Source organism: Hibiscus syriacus, unplaced genomic scaffold (genome assembly GCF_006381635.1).
Source record: "Hibiscus syriacus cultivar Baekdansim isolate YM2019G1 unplaced genomic scaffold, ASM638163v2 tig00111191_pilon, whole genome shotgun sequence".
Lineage (NCBI taxonomy): Eukaryota > Viridiplantae > Streptophyta > Magnoliopsida > Malvales > Malvaceae > Hibiscus > Hibiscus syriacus.
The window spans coordinates 2,292,793-2,316,994 of NW_024063010.1; the positions used below are offsets into that span (position 1 = coordinate 2,292,793).

At 34.2% G+C, this 24,202-nt stretch overlaps 3 protein-coding genes, 1 long non-coding RNA gene, 1 other non-coding gene and 1 pseudogene across 7 annotated transcripts; 4 read left to right on the forward strand and 2 right to left on the reverse strand.

Annotated features, from left to right (window-relative positions):
* The first annotated feature begins 579 nt into the window (after nucleotides 1–579).
* On the forward strand, nucleotides 580–4,931 carry LOC120155462 (cytochrome P450 72A15-like). Of its 3 annotated transcripts, none has more exons than XM_039167012.1 (5): nucleotides 580–674; nucleotides 3,352–3,569; nucleotides 3,665–3,909; nucleotides 3,990–4,377; nucleotides 4,460–4,931. In XM_039167012.1, the coding sequence occupies exons 1-5, from the start codon at nucleotides 608–610 to the stop codon at nucleotides 4,892–4,894; spliced, it is 1,353 nt and encodes a 450-aa protein (XP_039022943.1). In that variant the 5' UTR covers nucleotides 580–607; the 3' UTR covers nucleotides 4,895–4,931. The 3 variants fall into 3 exon arrangements, with proteins under 3 accessions (XP_039022943.1, XP_039022944.1, XP_039022942.1); XM_039167013.1 differs by lacking the exon at nucleotides 3,352–3,569 and adding an exon at nucleotides 760–974 and having other exon boundaries at nucleotides 593–674; XM_039167011.1 differs by lacking the exon at nucleotides 580–674 and adding an exon at nucleotides 2,822–3,266.
* LOC120155464 lies at nucleotides 1,614–4,180 on the reverse strand. Its single transcript, XR_005518968.1, has 2 exons — nucleotides 4,114–4,180; nucleotides 1,614–1,744 (listed from the first exon to the last, which is right to left on the reverse strand). It is a non-coding gene; the product is annotated as an uncharacterized LOC120155464 (long non-coding RNA).
* Nucleotides 4,932–7,628: 2,697 nt separating the features above from the next.
* Nucleotides 7,629–9,138, forward strand: LOC120155404 (annotated as a pseudogene).
* Nucleotides 9,139–9,321: 183 nt separating this feature from the next.
* Nucleotides 9,322–9,468, reverse strand: LOC120155470. The gene has a single exon (XR_005518969.1). It is a non-coding gene; the product is annotated as a small nucleolar RNA snoR135 (small nucleolar RNA).
* Nucleotides 9,469–15,585: 6,117 nt separating this feature from the next.
* Nucleotides 15,586–18,495, forward strand: LOC120155461 (putative laccase-9). Its single transcript, XM_039167009.1, has 6 exons — nucleotides 15,586–15,681; nucleotides 16,429–16,580; nucleotides 16,660–16,904; nucleotides 16,991–17,113; nucleotides 17,178–18,128; nucleotides 18,213–18,495. The coding sequence occupies exons 1-6, from the start codon at nucleotides 15,586–15,588 to the stop codon at nucleotides 18,353–18,355; spliced, it is 1,710 nt and encodes a 569-aa protein (XP_039022940.1). The 3' UTR covers nucleotides 18,356–18,495.
* A 4,288-nt stretch (nucleotides 18,496–22,783) lies between these two features.
* LOC120155463 (glucan endo-1,3-beta-D-glucosidase-like) lies at nucleotides 22,784–23,420 on the forward strand. Its single transcript, XM_039167014.1, has 3 exons — nucleotides 22,784–22,841; nucleotides 22,924–23,187; nucleotides 23,279–23,420. Exons 1-3 carry the CDS (start codon nucleotides 22,784–22,786, stop codon nucleotides 23,302–23,304), a joined length of 348 nt encoding a protein of 115 aa, XP_039022945.1. The 3' UTR covers nucleotides 23,305–23,420.
* Nucleotides 23,421–24,202: the final 782 nt, after the last annotated feature.

Sequence of the window (24,202 nt, forward strand, 5' to 3'; positions counted from 1 at the left end):
CGGCTGTGAGCTGAGGCGGCTGATCAAATTAGGGTTAGGAAACCCTAACTGGAAACCCAAATATTTAGGATTTCTGGTTGGATTTAGACCGGTTTTAGTTGGTTTGTAACTGGGCCGGTTTAATTGTAATTGGTTTGTAATTTATATGTATTTAATATATTTAATAATAATAGTAAAAATAATAATAATAATAAAAATAATAAAAATAATAATAATAATAATATTAATAATGATAATAATAATATTAATAATAATAATAATAATAATAATATGGATAAAAAATAGTATCTTCATCTACCTCTTAAAAATCCTTATAAAAGAGAGGTCTTAGCTTCATGAACACCATAAATTTGCAGACACCACTCCTCACACTCAAGGAAAAAACATGGAAGCTCACCTTGTAATAACAAGAGATTTGCTTTGTTTTATCGTTGTTGGGTTACTGATGGTATGGGGATGGAGAGTTTTGAAGTGGGCATGGCTCACCCCCTAAAGAGGCTCGAACGGTGCCTGAGATAACAGGGTCTCAGAGGCAAGCCTTACAGTTCTTTGTCTGGGGACATCAAACAGATGTTTGCTATGAGCAGACAAACAAAGATCCAAAACTATGGCTCTCAGTGATGATATTAAGCCTTATGTTACTCCTTTTCTTCATCAATTTCTCCAGAAATATGGTGCGTTTTAGATTAATCTGCAATTTCATGGTATTAGAAACTTTTTTATATATTAAAAATATGAATTTGTTTCAAGTAAATGCAGGAAAGGATTCGTTTATGTGGATTGGTCCATGGCCAAAGGTGATAATTATGGACCCTGAAAAAAATAAAGGAAATATTCACCAAATTCACTTCCAGAAGGTGCATACCAATCCAGTGGTGAATTTGCTTGTGAGTGGCCTTGCAAATCTCCAGGGAGACCATTGGAGTAAGCATAGAAAGATAATAAATCCTGCCTTTCATCAAGATAAGTTGAAGTTATGTTTAGAAAAAAGAGAAGAATCTAGATAAGGTCATGATATATAGTTCTAGACATCTTTTATTATTTCTGATTTGAAGATAATTGCACAACATGTCGCCAGCATTTTATCGAAGTTTTAGCGAGATGATAAGAAAATGGGAGAAGATTGTGTCTACAGAAGGTTGCAATGAGATTGATGCGTGGCCTTATCTCGTAAATATGACAAGAGACGCCATTTCCCGAGCTGCATTCAGAAGCAGCTTCGAAGAAGGCAGACGAATTTTCGAACTGATGGATGACCAAATCAATATCTTTCTCAAAATCATAGTCTGTATTGAAGTAAATGTTCTAGAATGAATCTAGAATGCTGCTGAAGTAATCTGTTGTGTGTAGAATGTAGTGCAGTTAGTTTGTTGTATTCTGTTACACCTTTGTATTCTGTTACACCAGATTACCAGCTTAGGTAATTGGTTGTTGTATGTATATAAACCATGCACTCGTTAATAAAGAATCAAGAAGCTTTCTTCAAAGATTTCAGTATTCTTTATACATTCTAATAGTCTGTTTACATCTCAGGATGGAGGTAAAAAATTTCGAATTCTAAGAAAAGGGTTATAGATGTTAGGATTCGAATCTGTAACTATTTCTTTTTTGCATGCAAAGGTTTTTGCCAACCAAGACAAACAGGGAGATGAAGTTGGAATACAATGATATAAAAGAGTCGCTTACGGAAATGGTAAAGAGAAGGGAGAAGGCAATTAGAGCAGGTGAAAAGAGTAATGACGACCTGTTGGACATACTTGTGGCATCACAGGAAGAACATGAGGATGAGCATCGATGATGTGATCGAGGAGTGCAAGCTGTTTTACTTCGCCGGCCAAGAGACCACCACTACTTTACTGGTTTGGACTATGATTTTGTTGGCAAGGTATCCCGATTACCTCGTCCCTTCCATCCATCCGTGGATGCTGATGCTTTTAGCATGCCATTCTTGCGACAATTGCACTCCTTGTTAGTCTGATAACGAAATAATGGTGGAGCAAAGTTTTTTTTTTTTTTTTTGTGACTGAGATATGTATAGGTTTCAGAAGAGAAAAGATCTCAACTAAGAGATTTTAACCACTTATTTTAGAAGAATGTTCTTTCTCTTTTAATAACATAATAACAAAACAGACTATTACGACAACTAACAACGCAATTAATCAATTACAATAATATGACAATTAAAATTAAAGTTAACTAAGTAATCGATCATTAATTATTAATAAAAATATTGACGTAACATTTAAATGAAATTATATAACAATATATGTAATTATTGTTATTAATATAATTTATTAATTTAATTTTAATCAAAAATAATTTAATAGTTTACCTATTATTAATATTTAATCATAATAAATAAAAACTCGTTGTAACTTTGGTGACTAAATAGAAGGATATTATCTTTAGAGATCATGAATTCGGACAGTTACATTTAGGGTGTTTGCATCTTCAATAATTAAAAAGACGTGGACATATATCCTTTTATAAGGTAAAGTATACAAATAGTCCTCGATAAGGCGTTGTTTTATGGATCACATATTATTTTATTGAATGACTTAACAAAACAATATATTATAATCGAGAAATATTTTTATAATTTTTAATGATCAAAAGGTTCAATAAAAAATATCCTATGATCTAGGGACCGTTTATGTATTTTACCCTACTTTATAGTTACCATACTATTAAGAAATCTTATCAATAATTATACGGCCACAAAGACACGTGCTTTTGACACCACATCCATAATCATCTAAATTTCATTTTTCCTAATAAAAACTGAAAGCCATTAATATTCAATCATCATCTTACCATTAACAGAAAAAAAATCATCATCTTACCAAAATCTCTCCCCTAAAAAGAAGCTTATAAAAGAGACAAAGGTGAGTAAACCAGACCTGAGAAGAATTCTAGCTTTCCATAAGCACCTTAAATTTGCAGACACCCTTTCTCATACTCAAACAGAGAGAAACAAAACATGGAAGCTCACCTTGTAATAACAAGAGATTTGCTTTGTTTTCTTGTTGTTGGGTTATTGATGATATGGGGTTGGAGCGTTTTGAAGTGGGCATGGCTTACCCCAAAGAGGCTCGAACGGTGCTTGAGACAACAGGGTCTCAGAGGAACCCCTTACAGTTCTCTGTCTGGAGACTTCAAACAGTTGATTGCTATGAGAAGACAAACAAGGACCAACCCTATGGCTCTTAGTGATGATATTGAGCCTTATGTTACTCCTTTTCTTCATCAAGTTCTCCAGAAATATGGTACATTTTTCATTGATCTGCAATTTCATGGTACCAGAAACTTGTTTATTTATTGTAAGTCTGGATTTGTTGTGAGGAAATGCAGGAAAGGATTCGTTTATGTGGATTGGTCCATGGCCAAGGGTGACAATTATGGACCCTGAGAAAGTAAAGGAAATACTTACCAAATTCACTGATTTCCAGAAGGTGCATACCAATCCACTGGTGAATTTGCTCGTGAGTGGCCTTGCAAATCTCGAGGGAGACCATTGGAGTAAGCACAGAAAGATAATTAACCCTGCCTTTCACCAAGATAGGTTGAAGGTATGTTTTTGTTGGGAATACTGAATCTAGAATTCTAGGTAGCACCTTGATAGATCTACAAGACTATGCCTTTTCTGATGTGGAAATAATTGCAGAACATGTTGCCGGCGTTTAATCAAAGTTGTAGTGAGATGATAAGCAAATGGGAGAAGATTGTGTCTACACAAGGTTGCAGTGAGATAGATGCGTGGCCTTATCTCGTGACTATGACAAGAGATGTGATCTCCCGAGCTGCATTCAAAAGCAGCTTCGAAGAAGGCAGGCGAATTTTCGAACTGATGGATGACCAAATCAATCTCATAACCAAAGTCTTACAGTATGCTTACATTCCAGGGTGGAGGTAAAAAGTTTCGAGTTTCAAGGAAAGGGATACAAATGTCGGAATTCGAATCTCTTGCTGAATTGCATTTGTTTCTGTAGGTTCTTGCCGACTAAGACAAACAGGGAGATGAAGATGAAATACAACGACATAAAAGAGTCGCTTAGGGAAATGATAAACAGAAGAGAGAAGGCAATTAAAGCAGGTGAAGAGAGTAATGAAGACTTGTTAGACATACTTGTGGAATCAAACATCAGAGAAATCGACGCACATGCAGATAAGAAGAGCATGGGGATGAGCATCGATGATGTGATCGAGGAGTGCAAACTGTTTTACTTCGCTGGCCAAGAGACCACCTCGGTTTTACTGGTTTGGACTATGATTTTGTTGGCAAGGTATCCCGATTGGCAGGCTAAAGCGAGGGAAGAGGTTTTGCATGTGTTTGGTGAGAATAAACCGGACGCTGATGGCCTTAATCGGCTCAAAGTTGTAAGTTCCTTGTCCTAAATTCACTTATTGTTATTGCTTCATGTGTATAAATAAGGTTAATTACACTAAATTATGGTTGCAGGTAACAATGATATTGTATGAGGTTCTAAGGCTATACCCGGCAGTGCTTGTGCTATCACGCTCCGTTACAAAAGACGTAAAACTTGGAAAACTGTTGTTACCAGCCGGAACCGAAGTTGCGATCCCGATACTGCAGATCCACCACGACAAAGAGCTCTGGGGCGACGACGCAAATGAATTCAAACCCGAGAGGTTTGCAGAAGGGGTTGCGAAAGCAACAAAGAGTCAAGTGACGTTTCTCCCTTTCGGATGGGGTCCTAGGATCTGCATTGGCCAAAACTTTGCTCTGATGGAAGCGAAAATGGCGCTGGCGATGATTCTCAAACGCTTCTGGTTCGAGCTTTCCCCTTCTTACGCTCACTCTCCTTACAGCTTGGGAACTCTTCGTCCACAGCATGGAGCACGAATAATTTTACACAAGCTTGAGTCTGATTGAACTGTTATGTGAACAAATCTTAGTAATCAACTAGTCATACACTCATAAATTATATTGTTGAAGTAATCTTAAAGTAGCTTATATGTGAGAGTTCTACAGAGTTCAAACACTACCTTAATTGTCTGCTACGAGTCCCATGAAGATTTGGCTAGCTTATCCAAGTTTTCATGTTAATATATTTTTCTGCCCTCTATAAATTGGAATATTTTGCGATATACATGATGTGAGTTAGCTAACGAGTTCTTGATGATGAAACGTTTTCATATCATAATCATCGTCTCAAATACGTAAATGCCATTTGTCCACCGGGTGTGTCATTATAAATATAATGGTACATGTATGTATAACAATCCAAGACGAAAAAAAAAAAAAAAATCAAATATTTTATAGATTCACAATTTACTTCTATGGTGATTCATACAAGTCGCGACAAAAGATATTCAATTCCTCGGCAGGATCTCGTCGTAAAATTTGTGTATATGAATCAAAAATAAAACAAACACAATTAATAATAGGGAAAATATTCGATTAAATAATCTGAATAGAAAATCATAAATATATGAATAGTAATAAGTTGAGGCCTACAATTACACAATTTACTTAAGATAGATTTTCGACCACTCCTTGATAAGATCTTTGGTCGTCTGTCTCCCATGATACAACAACGAGATGGTCAGTGCACAGTAGCACAACTGTCGAGATCACGAACTATTCCTTGTCTTCGCCTATCACCAAAAATTAGATAAACGAATTCATTTGAATTGGTTTTTTGTTGTTTTTAAATTTTTGTTTAACCTAGTAGGTTAACACGGTATTTATAAAGAGTTCACATAGTAAACAATTGGAAATTTTAATGAAGCATTAATGAGAATCAAACAATTAATTAATTTCTAAAATTACTATTTTGATTAAAGAAACCTTTTAATTCCAAAACAGATTTTGAAAAGAAATTATTTATCTTACATTTAGGTTAAAATATCCGCAAACCCACAAAGAGTTAGACCGATTCGGACATTCACATTACCTGCATCGTGCACGTCTGCACATTTACGAACCAACAATTGGTTCCACATTTTCCTCAACAATGTTTGGATCAATTTCTCATTCAAAGCTCTAAAATTATCAATTTTTTTGCAACAATCTCCCACATAAATGAAATTGATCATTTATCAAAATCATTTTGACTCAATGTGGTTATTGACTCTAAGATCGATAGTATGATAGGATAGGTGTCCTCCTTTGAACATTCCCTTTGACAACATATTTACTTTATTAGCTGACTAGTAGACGTGAGTCCTTGAACTATTATGTCGTTTGTGTAAACAATGTATTTACTAATAATTGAGTATTTAACACAAATCAAGCGATTTTGGTAGAAAAATAATTGTTTTTATTTATTTATTGAGATCCTGGATTTGAGCATCAAGAATGCTGGGGTATAAAAGTTCGATGTTAATTGATGGAGAGTTGTCTATAAACAGATTTTGACTTGTAGTTATCCCATATGAATCAAAAAATAATAATTTGGAACCAACGAGAGTTAATTCAAGTAGTAAGCAGCTTGATATCGCTTAAGCAATATCTCATGTTTAAGTCCTTGTGTATGCATAAAATATTTGCTGTGAGACTCATTCACCAAAACCAGGTGTGTGGTCGGTTCAGATTAATCGAAACGATGCCTTAGAACTAGATGACAACAAATAATAATAATAATTATAATAATTGGGTATTCAAATATTATTTCTGTCGTCAAAATCATACGTAGTCCGAGTGTCATTCAGGTCAAACTATCAAACTAAACACATACTCCCGACATAGTCATATAAAGATAATTGATAGTTAAAATATTGATACATATATTGTAATATTCGTTACTTTTTTTTATTTATATCATACTTATAATATGATATTTGTGGAAATATTTGATATTTTGCAGCATTTTGATTTTCGATATTCTTTTTTAATTTGAAAGTATCATTATTTGTGAAAAGTATAGATATTTTGTAGCCTTCTCATTTAAACAAAAATATGAAAAATGAAAAGGCTAGAAATGAGAAGGCTGAAAATTGTCGATACTTTTTTCACAAATATCGATACTTTTTTATTTAAAAATATATATATGTGAAAAATGAGAATGCTGTAAAGTATCGAACTTTTCTTCAAATATCAGAGCATAAGTATCTATATAAATGAAAAGGTATCAAATATCATAATATATGTATCGATATTTTAACTAACAATTATCTTCATCAATTTGTTCAATATATAAAAGTATCGATCATCATCGCATATCGGTATTTTAAATTTTGATCTTTTTATCCTTTTTCAATATTTAAAAATATCGATCATTACCGTATAAATATCAAATATCATAATATATGTATCGATATTTTAACTTTCGATCTTAAATTCAACAAAACCAGTACTCTATGAGATCTTATAATATTGTCGAAATCTCTACCCTAAAGAAGAAGGTTATATGAGTGTGTACGCGCGCGAGTCAACCAGATCTTTCTGAGCTTTTAGCTTTCCGTTAACACCTTATATTTGCAGCTACCATTTCTCATACTCAACAAATAAACATGGAAGCTCACACTTTAACAATCAGATATTTGCTTTGTTTTCTTCTTGTTGGGATATTGATGATATGGGGATGGTGGGTTTTGAAGTGGGCATGGCTGACCCCAAAGAGGCTCGAACGGTGCCTGAGACAACAGGGTCTCAGAGGCAGGTCAATGTCCGGAGACTTTAAACAGATGTTTGCTATGAGCAGACAAACCAGAGCCAGGCCTATGGCTCTTAGTGATTATATTGAGCCCTATGTTACTCCTTTTCTTTATCAATTTCTCAAAAAATGTGGTACGTTTTACATTGATCCGCAATTTCATGGTACCAGGAACTTGTTTATTCATTAAAAGTCTGGATTTGTTGTGAGGAAATGCGGGAAGGGATTCGTTTATGTGGATGGGTCCAAGACCAAGGGTGACAATTACGGACCCTGAAAATTATAAGGGAAATATTCGCCAGATTCGTTGACTTTGAGAAGATGCATAACAATCCACTGGTGAGTTCGATTGTGAGTGGTATTTCAAGCCTCGAGGGAGATCACTGGATTAAACATAGAAATATTATAAACCCTCATTTCATCAAGATAAGTTGAAGGTATGTTTTCTTTTTGTTGGGAGTCCTGAATCTAGACAGCACCTTGATAGTTCTACAAAACTAGGCCTTTTTGTTGGAAATAATTGCAGAACATGTTGCCGGCGTTTTATCAAAGTTGTAGTGGGATGAAAAACAAATGGGAGAAGATTATGTCTACAGAAGGTTGCAGTGAGATAGATGCGTGGCCTTATCTCGTAAATATGACGAGAGACGTAATTTCCCGAGCTGCATTCGGGAGCAGCTTCGAGGAAGGCAGCCGAATTTTAAACTATTGGACGACCAAATCAATATCGGCAATCAAAGTACTACAGTCTGCCTACATCCCAGGATGGAGGTAAAGAAAATTCGAGTTTTAAGGTAAGCTTTACGAATTTTGGAATGCAAATCTCAGACTAAATTTTGTCGTCTTTGCAAAGGTTTTTGCCGACGAAGACAAACAGGGAGTTGAAGTCGACATACGATGATATAAAGGAGTCCCTTGTTAAAATGATAAAGGAAGAATGCAATTAGAGCAGGTGAAGAGTGTAATGAAGACTTGTTGGACATACTTGTGGAAGCCAACATCATAGAAATCGAAGCACATGCAGATAGGAAGAACATGGGGATGAGCATCGATGATGTGGTCGAGGAATGCAAACTGTTTTACTCCGCCGGCCAAGAGACCACCTCGACTTTACTGATTTGGACTATGATTCTGTTGGCAAGGTATCCCGATTGGCAGAGTAAAGCAGGGGGGAGGTTTTGCAAGTTTTTGGTGACAATAAACCAGATGCTGACGGCCTTAATCGTCTCAAAGTTGTAAGTCCATTGTCCTAAATTCCGTCATTGTTTTTGCTTCATGTATATAAACACGGCTGATTAATAACTAGCCTAAACATCCTTGTAGGTAACAATGATATTGTACGAGGTTCTAAGGCTATACCCACCAAATCCCGCACCGTTCCGAAAGAACTAAAACTGGGAAACCCGCTGTTACCAGACGGAACCGAAGTTTTGGTTCCGATACTGCAGATCCACCGTGACGGAGAACTGTGTAGGGAGACGACGGACATGAATTGTTACGCAAGCTTGGGTCTCGTTAAATTGTTATGCGAACAAATCCTTGTAGTTTAAAAACACAGTATTTGTATCCTCAATCAATCTTCAAATAATCAAATTCATTTATCACATTCAGATCACACATAAGTACACATTTAGATAAAACTGGAATCAAGTTCAAAATTACATAGGTGCCCGTATTAAATCATCGAAGAATAAAACGTTTGGAATATGGGGAAGATGATTGTTGAAAGAATCAATGGTGGATATGAAGCGCAACTGCCCACCTTCCCCAAATCAATTTTGCAGGAAATTCTTTCGAACAGAATGCGCCGGAAATTTTGCACATCGCCGATACACACTATCCCTGCTCTGATTATAATAATCAAAGGATTCTAAAAAATTTAGGGCATATTCCCTGAACAGGAGAACCAGAAAAGAAAACATGAAAATCCTTGAGGCTGCCCCATAAAAAAACCTTAATCTTGGCCGGGTGAAATTGAATTCTCACATTTATTTTCTAACAAGCAAGAACTCATTTGGATCGGCCGATTATTTTAGAATCAAAAGAAGAAGAAAAAAGTAATGTATAATTACCATTCTGCGAGACTTGCAAGAATTGGCAAATTGCTTGCAAAAACTGAGCAATTACTTTAGGGTTTGATATCTGCCGGCAACGGAACAAGAGCGGCACTGCTTATGTTAAACTTCCGCTCTGTTCTCTCAAAGGCAATTTGAAAACCCTAGACCTCCTTCTTTGTTATTTATAACCAGATTATTTAGCGCATTTCCCTTTTTGCCCCTTGACTGCCGTTGAACTTTTTTGATACGTTTTAATATATGAACTTTCAATTTTTTTAAAAAAATTCATACTTAATGTTTAGTTTTCATTTTATTTTAGTATACTGCCATTAAAAACTTAACGGGTTTAGTACCTAAAATATTAATTTTGGTCCATTTTAGTACATAAACTTTTGATTTTTTTTAAATTTTAATGTTAAATTTTGAACGGGTACTAAAATGAAACAAAAACTAAACTTTAGGTATGATTTTGAAAAAATTGAAACTTTTGGTGCTAAAATAAATCAAAATTGGTAGTTTAGGTCTAAACACATAATTTACCCTTTTTTAAGGGATGAATACTACTTTATGTCCCTAAATTTCAACAAATTCCTAATTTGAACCAAACAATTTACAATGTTCTAATTAAAATTTAAAGTATTAATATCATTTTAATCAGTCATTTCATCAATTACGTTTTTAGTTAATGCATTAAATATCAACCTAAAATTGTTGTGAAATATATTTATAATATTAATAGGTGAAATTTATCATGTTAAAAGAATTATTAATGTCATTAAAATTGGAAGAATTATTTTTTTTACAATCAAGTTGTCTACCTACGTTCAAATGATATGTTTGAAAAAATTGTTTAGATATTATACATCAACTTACATATGAATATATGCATGCATTAAATAGCAACAAATTCAGAAATATTTTTAGGGAATTGTCAAGGGCCAACTAGAACATGTTCATAGGATGAAACAATAGGCAAACAAAAACATATCAGAGAGACAGTTTTAAGTAGGAGACGAAGTGTACCTTAAATTGCAACCCTATCCCTGAGAAAAAAAATCTTAAGTTAGCTATAAAATATTACGATCCACACAAAGTTTTGAAAAGAATTGGAGAAGTGGCTTATCGTTTGAACTTACCAGAAACATCGCAATTACATCCAGTTTTCCACGTGAGCCTATTGAAGAAGAGAATTGGGGATTTGGTCGTTCCTTCGAATAATCCACCTATATTAGAAAAAGAAGGTCAATTTAAGAATAAGCCTATGGTGATTGTGGGAAAAAGAATAGTCAATCATCAAAACAAGTATGTTACTCAACTTTTGGTTCGATGGTCGAATTTGAATACAACTCATTACACTTGGGAGGATTTCACGGTCCTCAAAGATTAGTTTCCAAACTTCGATCTTTGGGGTCAAGGATCATTTCAAGAGGAGGGTTTTGTCACGATAAAAGAAGAGGAAGGGGAGTATGCATATATTTAATAATATAGAAAAAAAAAATGTTTTATATGGACTAATTTCATTGATTAGGATTATTAATAATATAGCAAGAGCCTAAAGAATAATTTTAGAACTTATACAAAGAATAGATGGGCGGATATATGGGTAGTTCTGTTGTACGACAATCTAATATAAGGCTAAGGAAATACACTACTGGAAATGTTAATATTTTTTTAATATTTTCGGTAGAGCGCTACCTAAAATGTTATTTTTTCTACCAGAACATGAAAATTTTCAATATTAACATTTTCGGTAGAAAAAATAACATTTTAGGTAGCTCTCGATATTAATATTTTCGATATAAAAATTAACATTTTAGGTAGCGCTCTACCGAAAATGTTAAAAAATATTAACATTTCTGGTAACGACTTTTCTTAACCTTATATTAAAGTTGTCATTCTTTAGACATTCCCTGTCTATCTTCATTTTCCGTTGAACAACAAAAAAAAAGGTGGTAGGGCGGACTATAACTTTATTATTAAGGGTAAATTATGTATTTAATCTAAACTATTAGTTTTAGTTCGTTTTAATGCCTAAACTTTGATTTTCTTAAAACTATATATAACATTTAGTTTTCATATCATTTTAGTACCACACCGTTAAAATCTTAACATGTTTACTATATAAACTATCAATTTTGGTCTGTTTTAATATCTAAACTTTCATTTTTTTCAAAACTTAAAATTACATTTTAAACTATCAATTTTTTTCCGTTTTAAATCTTTTGATTTCGCGATTAACATTTTTATGTTAGTTATATTTTAATCTCTCTAAGTTAAATCTTTTTGGTGTTTTTTTTTTGTTAAACTCTAAGTTAAATCTTTAACAGAAATATTTTTCTTTCTAATTGGTATAAAAATACAATTAACTCTAAATGTTACACATTCTATCGATTTAATTATAATTTTAAAAAAAATTATGAAAATAATTTTAGAATATGTTTGTATATAATTATATATCAGATTAATTAAATATTAAAGTCATAGATTACAATCAAATAAATTAAATACGATAATATAACATATGTTACACTATTAATACATTAAATAATATCATTACCATAAAAAATTATATTCTATGATTCATTTCAAATGTTCGATTAAAATTATTTATATATTTTGTATAACATTCATTAGTAATCAGCTTTCTCAATTTGTAAATATCTCAAATTCTTTAATATAAAAAATCAAATTTATAACGAACTTTGATGGAGTTACTAACTTTTAACATTTTAAATGTGGATTAATTGGACGGGTTCAAATATAGCGTGCTAATTAGATAAGTTACAATTCAATTCAAAACGAAATTAAATTTTTTTAATTACCGATATATTAACCGATTAATTTAAATTAAGTTTTGTAGAGATTCATTATAGAGGCGACTTTCCAACCAAATTTGCTCCATATATCAATATTCTAATCTTTAATTTTACTTAAAAAATTTAGTGTATTATCTCATAGACTAATTGATTATTGATAAAACGAAATTAAACTTTAATTATTAAAAAAAGGAATTCTAATGAAATAAAATTGATAAATTAGATGCGTGGAGAAATCTTTGAAGTATGTAGTAATGCGTGTCCTAATAAAATAAGTTACTTTAAGACTTAATGTCAAATTGTCCAATCATCCACGTGTTTATCGGGTCGTACACGGCAGCAGGCTTAAATTTTCAAGTAGTAACTAAGATTCCAAGGATTTTTTTTTACTTTTATTTTTAACTTTTCCTCTTATATTTAGGCCCAATTTAACGGGATATCTTAAATACAATAATATTAATATACGACTAAAGAAATAAATTATCAAAAATATTATTATTTTTTAATATTTTCGATGAAATTTTATCTAAAATATTATTTTTTTCTATCGAAAATGTTAATATTGGACCCTACCTAAAATGTTTAACATTTTTTATAAAACGCTAACTAAAACATTATTTTTCTACCGAAAATGTTAATATTGGATTCTACCGAAAATTAGTTAGCGAAAACAACATTTTCGGTAAAAAAATAATGTTTTAGGTAGCGTTTTACTGAAAATATTAAAAAAATAATAACATTTCTAGTATGACATTTCTTTAACCGTATATTAAAACTGTCGTACAGTAAAATTACTCCAATTTGACACAGTTAGTGATTTTTAAACATATTGTAGAAATGAATTTTTAATAATGTTATAAAAAATGAAATTTAAAATTTAAATGTTTGATTTTATAGTTAAAAAGTGAGTTTAAAAAAATTCATTATAAATATTCTATTATAAATTAAAAATATAACATTTAAATTATATTTACATTTATTAATACTATGATATATCAAGTTAAATTATAAAAAATTATAAAAATATTTTAAGATAACTCGTTAATAATATTTTTATATATGTAATATTTTATTAAAAAAAATATTATCAATGCTTTTTAACATGTTGATATAAAATTATTATGAAATAATAATTGTTTTGGCTAAAAATATTAAAAAAATTAGTAATTAAAATAAATTATTAAGTAATAAATTATTTTTAAGGATGTTAGTATTATATTATTAAAATCAAATGTAAATACATAATTGAGTGGAGTCAATACATTAGTAAGGATAAAATTATAATTTGCTCCCAAACGTAAAGTTGAGACTGAAAAAACTAGAAATTCTAACTTTTGCGGTTGGTTTAAAATCACCGTCCCCACTGTATTTTTTTCATTTTTTAATAGTTTGACATTGTTTTTTCACTCGAAACAAATTTTTACCTAAAAGTGCTTTGAGAAAGCCACAACATTTGATTAAGGGAAGTATGAGACCCTATTTCAGTGATAGAGCAGTTTAACCTTAAGTAGGTAGCACTTGTTTAAGATCATGCATGTACCTACTGCTTATAGTTCTATGTCTTTAGCAAGCTTATGTTTATGAGACTCATAATTCTTCTCTAGATTAACGATTATACTGCTAGGCTTTGTGAGCTCAACATTTGAATGTTTATGTTCGTAGGTTTTTAGCTTGGGTCGTTCGTGGAGCACCGTTGCATCAGAACTTCCAACATCTTCCTAAGAGTATTGTACTATAGCTTTAGTGGACATATGTATTCATAGAACCTTACTCATGTATTTGATTTATCGAATTCTAAGTTTGTATTATTTTCTTTTAAACAATATGTCACACAGCTCCGATTTATAAAAGTTTTTTATAACTATTATTTACGTCTATTATGGTATCATTTATTATGTTTTGAAAAGAAATGAATGGATTTTGAAAATTAGGGTTGTATCGGCAGCCTAATATGATAGTTTAGGCCCAATCGAATTTAGTGTATTACAACTTGGCCTAACGATTTTATTAACAATGTATATTATTAGTATATTCGTATAGTTTGGGATGAAATTGGAATGTTAAAAAAGTTTATGGACTAATTTAAAAATAGGCTCACGGTTTGGGACGAAATTGAAATGTTCAAAATTTTGAGGACTAATTTAGAATGATAGTCATAGTTTAAGGATAAATTTGGATAATTTAAAAGGTTAAGGACCAATTTAAAATGAAAATCATACTTTGAAGATATATGATACAATTAATTCTTTTTTGAATAGTTTGAAGTTCATTGATAATCCATTCTACATACGCAACTAATTGAACCTAAATTCTCTAAATAATAATAATATTTTATTTTAATATCGAGGACACTCGATAAATTTAAGCCATGATTTTTTTCTCTCTATGCAATACTTAACATAATTTTTCATATTTTTAAACTAGAAGTTACATTACGTATGTTGAAATAGTAATAATACTAATTGAATTAAAATTTAATTGATAAATAATACAGATTTAAAGATACATAAAATTTCAATTTTCTCCTGCTTGAAAATTTAAGAATTATGGATAATTTAATATTTTTAATAAATTTGATATAAATACAAGAAAATATTTACTCAAAAAAATTTAATTATATGATAATGAACGTTCAAAACCTTGAATATACGATACTCGAACCCAAAACCTCAAGGGATAACATTAAATTTGTAAGTATTTAGATCGCTTGATTCGTACTAGATATTTTAATTTTTAAAACAATCAATTTAGAAAAGTAAAATATATTTGGATAGATATGAACCAACTTTTGCATGGTTTTACGCACATGGTCTGATAGATTCTGCGGACAATTCAACGACACAAAATAATTACCAAGAATCCGTACGCATTACGCAGTAATTAAGGTCGTTGTTTATTTCTTTGACCCGGTAACTGAAGGTCGTTGTTTAAGATTAGGTATTTGATTTGATTTTCTGAGACTTTTTGTTTAATAATCAATAAAGGTATTTGTGCTATAAATTGCTGAATTCGTGACCCTAAACTCACAAAAATAATCAGGGGGCGAACTGAAGAACACTTAAGACAGCAGATTTCTAAATTTTAGAGAGAGATATGAGTTTACCGAAGCTACGTATCGTGCCATGGTTGCTTGGAATTTTCTGTCTTTTTAGCCTTTGCATGGCGGATGTACATCACTATGATTTCTTTGTAAGTACTAAATTTAAGTTTTCATTTGCTTCATTTCAATATATATTAAACTTAGCTACATAGACGATCATTTATGTTTGTGTTTTGTCCACTTTTAGTCACTGAATTCAAAATACATAAGATACAGTTGTTCTTATTTAATTAAGATACAATCACTTTTGTTTTTATTTATTTAAGATGTGATCACCATAGTTAACTTCAATTAAATAGTAAGCATATTAAGTTACGTGATATTTTGGTATAATCACACATTTGGTCCTTATTACTTACATATTCTCTCAATTTAGTCATACTTTTATTAAATTGAAATAAATTTAATCATCCAATAGAATGACGTCACGTGTCACTGGTGTCATGTGTTGTGCCACGTGTCATCATTCTGTTGGAGAACTAACTTTATTTTAATTTAATATATTTATTTTTCACCAATTTGCTTTGCTTTGTTAAATTAAAATGAAGTTAATCTTCCAACCGAATGATGGCACATGATACGACAGTGGCATCATATGTAAATAACATTGACCAAATGTATGATTATACTAAAATATTTAATGACAGTTAACTCGTTGTGACCACATCTTAATTAAATAAGAACGAAGGTGATCATATCTTATGTATATTTTGAAATTAATGATTAAAAGTGGATAAAACACAAACATAAGTGATCATCCGTGTAGTTAACCCTATACATTATTACGTGGATTCGATATTTATATCGTTATTATTGTAATATATATGATCGGATAGGTTCGAGAGGCGAACTTTACCAGACTGTGCAACACAAAAACAATGCTGGTCGTAAACGATAGTTATCCAGGTCCGGAGATTCGAGTTCACAGAGGAGATACCGTGTTTGTTAATGTCCACAATCAAGGATCTTATGGCTTCACCATCCACTGGTAATAATTTATTCACCTCTCTTATGTTGTCGTCTCAATTCTCGTCCCTTTAAGTAAAATTTTACTTTAATATCTATAGGCACGGCGTGAAACAACCGAGAAATCCATGGTCGGATGGTCCCGAGAACATAACGCAGTGCCCGATTGCGCCGGGAACAAACTTCACTTACGAAGTTATATTGTCCAACGAAATCGGAACACTGTGGTGGCATGCTCATAGTGATTGGACTCGAGGATCCGTCCATGGCGCCTTCGTCGTTCTACCAGCCGAACACGAAACTTATCCATTCCCCCCGCCTGATGCTGATCAGACCATCATTCTTCGTAAGTAGATACATTAGTTACGTGCATGTTCGTTACGCGGATGGAAAAAGATAACATGACATACGAATTTATGTTATTTTGTACAGAATCATGGTACAACGAAGACTTTCTACAACTTATACGGAATTCACTTTTAAATGGTCAAGCTGTGAAACCACCAAATGCTTATGCTATTAATGGGCATCTAGGAGACACGTACGGATGTAATGGTACGTATAACGTTTATGGTGCGATCGCTATACTTGTTATCTTCTAACATTATATTTGTCGCAGATACGATATTCCGAATGGAAGTTAATTACCAGGAGACGTACCTTCTTCGTATAATCAATGCCGCGATGAATGAAGAGAAGTTCTTCTCGATCGCAAATCACACCCTGATAGTGGTTGCACAAGATGCCTCTTATGTTAACAGGTTTCCGACCGACTATATAATGATAAGTCCTGGACAGACCATGGATGTTTTGGTCTGCGCCAACCAGAACATCGGACAGTATTACATGGTCATGAGGAATTTCCACGACAGCGGTGCTCCATCTAACAATAATATCACTACCGGTATTTTCCAGTACAAAAACAGTGTTGGTGGATTGAATACTAATGCTTCCTTGGTGAAGTTGCCCCTCCCGGACGATTCGAACGCCGCGAATAGCTTCCTCCGTCAGATTAGGAACACGAGGATCAGGCAGAACCCGCGGTTCAACGTGCCGAGACGCATCGACAGACGAGTCTACATCGCGATCTCTACGAACTCCATCCCCTGCACCAACCCGGAATGTATTGCTCTTACTGGTAGAAGGTTTGTCGCTGCTTTGAACAATGTCAGCTTCGATTTCCCGACCGTCGACATCCTCCAAGCGTACTACAACAGGAGCACCAATGGTGTTTTCACAACCGATTTCCCCCAACAACCACCGGAATTCTATAACTTCACCGGAGATTTGGCCGGTGTCAACCCCAATGTCACGATGGGGACGAGGGTCGTTACGCTGAACTATGGCGAAGCCGTCGAGATCGTTTTCCAAGCAACACAGTTTGGTGCAGGAGGAAGTCATCCACTTCATTTGCACGGCTTCAGTTTCTACTGGGTGGGGACTGGTTCAGGAAACTTCAATAATGTCACTGACCCGAGGTCCTACAACCTAGTCGACCCACCACTCATTAACACTGTGCATGTTCCTGCTAGAGGATGGGTTGTACTCAGGTTTTTTGCAAAGAATCCTGGTACGATTTCGAAATTAATTCAAGAAATTAAACTCTTTTACCAAAACAGTAGACTCATTTAACTGATGTAAATTATTATTTCAGGGGTCTGGTTCATGCACTGCCACTACGAGAGGCATAGTAGTTGGGGTATGGACACCGTTTTCATTGTGAAGAATGGAGCCACCACGAAAACAAGTATCCGTCCACCGCCGGCCTCCGGCATGCCGGTTTGTTCCGGAGCCTAGAAGAAGTAACATTAGTGAATAACTAGTTCGGAATGGAGCAGATTTAATTTGGAATTGTTAGTGCCAATTAGATCATTTGACATTTGAAAATGTAGCCTTATACATCATATAGTATTTGATTTCTCAACAATGTAAATCATGAAGTTTTAGGTGCATTTTTTTTATGGCTTTTATGCCATATGTTTAGTTAGTGTGTAATTGGTGAACTTCCCCTTTGTATGAAAAGTATTTATGATTATTGAAGACATTTTTTTAATGTGCAATGCTCAGAAACAGATAAAATATTATAATATTTGGAGTATATTAATACAACAACAACAAAAACCCTATTCCTATATGTAATGGGGTAAGGGGGAGATAGTGTATAAATAAAGATAAAATACAATGCATGTATAAATAAATAAATAAATACATAGTTGAACAGTCTTCATATGCGCATCTGTAATGGGAATTAATCCCTGCGTAATAATCTCTGCATATAGACAGAAATGTAAGTCTCGACTAAATTTAAAAGGAGGAAACATGAAGGGAAGGAATACACAGTAGTCAGCAATAGCAAGCTACTAGAAGGAATAAAGTCAAATGGGTTACCACATAAACTAAGGCAACACTACTCTGCTACTCTAGTTTTGGGCCTTCATAGATTCCAATGACAGAAACGTATAGAAGTAGAAGTCATAGAAATTACTACAGATGCATTAAAAAGAAGACAGAGATGTTACACCCCATGGCTGTGACCCACACTACTCGGTTACCATGGACTTAAGCCTCCATACTTTCCTGTCAGAGGTCATGTCCTCGGTAAGTGCTAAATCCTTCAAATCAGATCTCAAGCAGTCTACCCACTTCCTCCTTGGTCGTCCTCTCCTTCTGGAACCTTCGACTGTAATCGACTCTACCCTCCTGACCGCATCCGATGATTGTCGCTTAAGGGCATGCCCAAACCACCGTAGTCTTCCCTCCCTCAATTTTTCAGATACATGAACCACCCAAAGGACATCCTAATTGCAGAGTTTGGTGTCATGTCCCACAGAGTCTTACCACATGTCCAACGAAGCATTCTCATTTCTATGGCCTCCATCCTCCTTACGTGATCCTTCTTGATTGCCCAACATTTTGATCCATACATTAACGTTGGTCTTATTGCCATTTTATAAAATTTTCCCTTAAGTTTTAGTGGCACCTTCTTGTCACACAAAACTCCAGTAGCAGCCCTCCACTTTAGCCATTCCGCCTTTATACGGTGTGTAACGTCATCATCTACACCCCCATCTTTATGTATCATAGACCCTAGGTACTTGAAACATTCTTTTGAGGGGAGAACGTGTGCATCGATGCATACTTCTACATCTTCATCGTTTTGGTTCCCACTGAAATTTGAACATAAATACTCTGTCTTTTCAATATTGATCCTTAAACATTTTTCTTCCAAAGCAGTCTTCCAGATAACCAGTCTACGTTTCAGCTCATTTTTTGTTTCAACAACTAGGACAATGTCAAAAGCAAAAAGCATACACCATGGAACACTGTCTGGTGTCGCACAATAAATGTCGTCCATAATCAAGGCGAAGATGTAAGGGCTAAGTCCAACCCCTGGTGGAGTTCAATTTCCACCGGGAAAGCCTCGGTGTTGCCAACTGTAGTCCTGACGTATGTAGTAGATCTACAGTACATATCATGAATCGTCCGGATATAAACAGTTGGGGTCTGTCTCTTTTCCAAGGTCTTCCAGATCGTATCTCGGGGTACGCTATCATACGCCTTCTCAAGGTCAATGAACGCCATGTGAAGATCTTTATTCTTTTCCCTATATTTCTCCATAAGCCGTCGAAGTAGATGAATCACTTCCGTAGTAGACATGTCTGGCATAAAACCAAATTGGTTTTCCGAAACCCTAGTAACCTGTCTCAACCTAGCCTCTATCACCATTTCCCATAGCTTCATGGTATGATTGAGTAGTTTAATACCTCTGTAGTTACCATAACGTTGGAGATCTCCTTTATTCATATAGATTGGTATCACCGTAGACTCTCTCCACTCCTCTGGCATCTTGGCAATCTCTAAAATAATATTAAAGATATTGGTCAACCACTTAACTCCCTCTTCTCCTAGGGTCAACCACACAGTGATAGGAATTTGATATGGACCGATAGCTTTGTCCCTCCCCATCTCTCTAAGGGCCATTTTGACTTCCTCAATCCCAATCCTACTTGTGGGACAGTCATTGGTCATAGTATGATAGTCGGCTGACCCATCAATGTTACTATCTCTACAGGGAGAGGCATCGTTATTAAATAAGCCCAAGAAGTAACTACCCCAAACCCTCTTAATATAATGATCTTTCACTAAAAGAACACCATTGTTATCCTTAATAAACCTAATGCTACCTAGATCCTTTTTCCTATTCTCCCTGGATTTTGCAAGCCTGAAGATGTCGTTTTGTCCTTCCTTTGTGTCTAATCTCTTGTACATTTCCTCGTATGCCTTATCATTTACTTTAGCCATTGTTTTCTTTACTTCCTGCTTTGCCTCCTTGTATCTTTGTTTAGCTCTCGATCTTTCCTCGTCGTCATTGCATTGTAGTAACTTCTTGAAGCAAGTTTGCTTAGTCTTCACCTTAGTTTGGATTTCGTCGTTCCACCACCACGATTCTTTATGTTCCTTGACCTTCCCTGTTGACAACCCAAGGGTGTTTTTGCCCACCTCTCGGATTGAATTTGCCATATTTTTCCATAATATATCTGCATTATTTGAGTTTGTAGTTCCAAAACCTGTATGAGATAAAACTTTACTCCTAAAGTCATCAGCTATCGCTCCATGTAAGTTCTTCCAAAGGATCCTAGGTTTACCTAGTTTAGCCCTCCTAAGAGTGATTTGCCCGTGGCGTACACGGAACACCAAAACCAACAATCTGTGTTGTGATGCACATGCCTCTTCAGGGAACACCTTACAGTCGATGCAAGCCCATCGATCTCGATTTCGAACCATTATGTAGTCGATTTGGGTATAATGTCCCCCGCTATGGAACGTAATCAAGTTCACATCTCTCTTGTTAAAGAAGGAGTTAGTGACCACCATATCGTGTGCAGTAGCAAAATCAAGCAACATACGCCCCACCTCATTCTTACTACCAAAGCCAAAACCGCCATGAGCACCGTCATACCTGTCGATTTCACTACCTATATGGCCATTGAAGTCTCCCCCTATGAAAACTCTTTGGTACTCCGGAATACTCCTAAGTACATCATCTAATGAATCCGAGAAGCAGCGTTTTTCCCCCTCCCCTAGACCAACGTGTGGGGCGTACACTGAAAGGACATTCACCACTTTTGTTTCTATAATAACCTTAATCATCATGATCATATCCTGGTATATACAAACTTCAACTACATTTTCCTTGAGCCTAGCGGATACCAAAATACCCACCCCATTTCTAGCGTTATCTACTCTTGAATACCACAACTTGTAGGGGAAATGCCAATAACGAAAGGTTGAATTTCTTTCAAATCTCAGTGGCCCAATTTCTTCCAGGGGAAATGCCAATAACGAAAAGCTGAAGCAGAAATTTGGACTAGATTTGATATTGAATATTCACATCTTTGATATTCAATCCAAAATCTCAAGGAACAAGAGCAATTCATTTACTACCGAAATCACTTGATTAATATTATTATATAACTATCAAAAAGTACGATAACTAAATAGAAAAGTTTACACTTTCATGTTAAGCTACTTTAATATTATATATCAGTCAAAAAGTACAATAATTAAATAAAACCCCACCAACAAAGGAAAATAAACTTAAGGATAAATTACATGTTTAGTATTTAAACTATTAGTTTTGGTCAATTTTAGTATATAATCTTCATTTTTTTCATAATCATATCTAAAGTTTAGTTATTGTTTCATTTTAGTACCCGCCATTAAAAACTTTAGTTTTTCTTCATTTTACTACCCCGTTCAAAATATAACATTAAGTTTTGAAAAAAATTGAAAGTTTAGGTACTAAAATGGACCAAAACTAATAGTTTGGACACTAAACGCGTTAAGTTTTTAACGACGAAGTATTAAAATGAAATAATTTTGAAAAAAAATTAAAAGTTTAAATTGTAAAACAGACTAAAATTGATAATTTAGATATTAAATTTGTAGTTTATCCTAAACTTAAATCCTTGAAGTGTTACAAGTGTAAACCAAGTAGAGTGTAGACTCAAACAAGTCAAGCAGTAGGCCCTAAAAATGTATTATGTCCATTTTCCCTAATCCATTTTCTCCATCGAGATTATCCCCTAACGGCTCTTCATTCAATGTGTCAACTAGCCGTTACCCCGACATTTCCATTCTTAAAATCCCTCAACATTCCACTGCTTTTTACTCGATCAAAACCAACATCACTTCGATTTCAGCTCACAAGTACAACAGCTTTCAATGGCTAAAGTATCTGCACTTCTCTCTCTCTCTTTCCTGCTCTTTTCCTTCATTACAGGTACTTTATTCACTTACTTTTCCTTCTCTTAGGTTCCAGACTTTCATTCCTGGTTGTTTATTCAGTTACTTTTGTTCTGCAGGTGGAACTTTGGTGATGGGAAATGGGCAGAAAAGTTGGTGCGTGGCCAAGCCGTCATCGGACCAGGCAACCTTGTTGGCCAACATTAATTTCGCGTGTTCTCAAGTGGATTGTCGGGTGATGCGAAAGGGTTGTCCTTGTTTCAGCCCTGATAATCTGATGAACCACGCCTCCATCGCCATGAATCTTTACTACCAATCCAAGGGAAGGAACAAGTGGAACTGTGATTTCAGAGGTTCTGGTCTTATTGTCATCACCAATCCAAGTATGCCAAACGATTTTAAACGATGCTCAACTTTGTTTCTTCAAATTTGTTAATGTGTTAAGATCTGTGTTGTTTTGGTTTGTTTGTGCAGGTTATGCCGACTGCATTTATGACTGAAAATGGGGTGCAGTTTAAGCAGTTTTATATGTGATTCCTTTTGGGAAAATAAGGAAAACTTGTAATTTAAATAATTTATTCAAACGTATGTATGTAACTAAGTAGAGATTATTATATTTGGGGAAAAATAAATTGATTTTGAAGTGTTCTTTATAAAAGAGAAAATAACCTCAGTGACTAAAAATCCCAGATAATATATGATTTTGACCAATTTTTTTTTTATTTACGAAAATGACCAACAAAATCGCAATGCGATCTCTAATTCGCATTGCGATCTCCACTATCGTAAATTCGCGTTACATTTCGCGGTGCGATAGTTGAAAATCGCGTTGCAATTTTCCATTTCGCGTTGCGATAGTTGAAAATCGCGTTGCGATTTTTCATTTCGCGTTGCGATAGTCTACAGTTGTCATTGCGATTTTTCAAATTCGTTGCGATTTTTCCAAATTCGTTGCGATAGTCTACAGTTGTCGTTGCGATTTTCCAAATTTGTTGCGAAAATTCGTTGTGATAGTTAAAAAAAAGATTTTGTTTCTTAAGAATTTTCTCTAAAAAGATAGTATCCGCGTGGACGTGTCGAAGAAACGTATTACCACGACCACGACCACGACCAGACCCGAGACGAGACGAGACGAACGGCGGCGGCGGCGACGCGTGAGAGTTCCCCTTGTTCTCTATCACTCAACAAGAAAGTGGGAAAGCCAAGCCTTAAATATCATTCCCAATAGTGTTTCCAATACTATGTGGGATTTGAGCATTACCAACACTTGTTCTCAATACTATGTGGGATTGAGCCTTAAATAGTGATATTATTTTTGAATGTTTTGCTTAAAATTGCAATAATCGCGATTGATTGTAGATTGACTTTTAATTATGACATATTTAATCGTATAATACT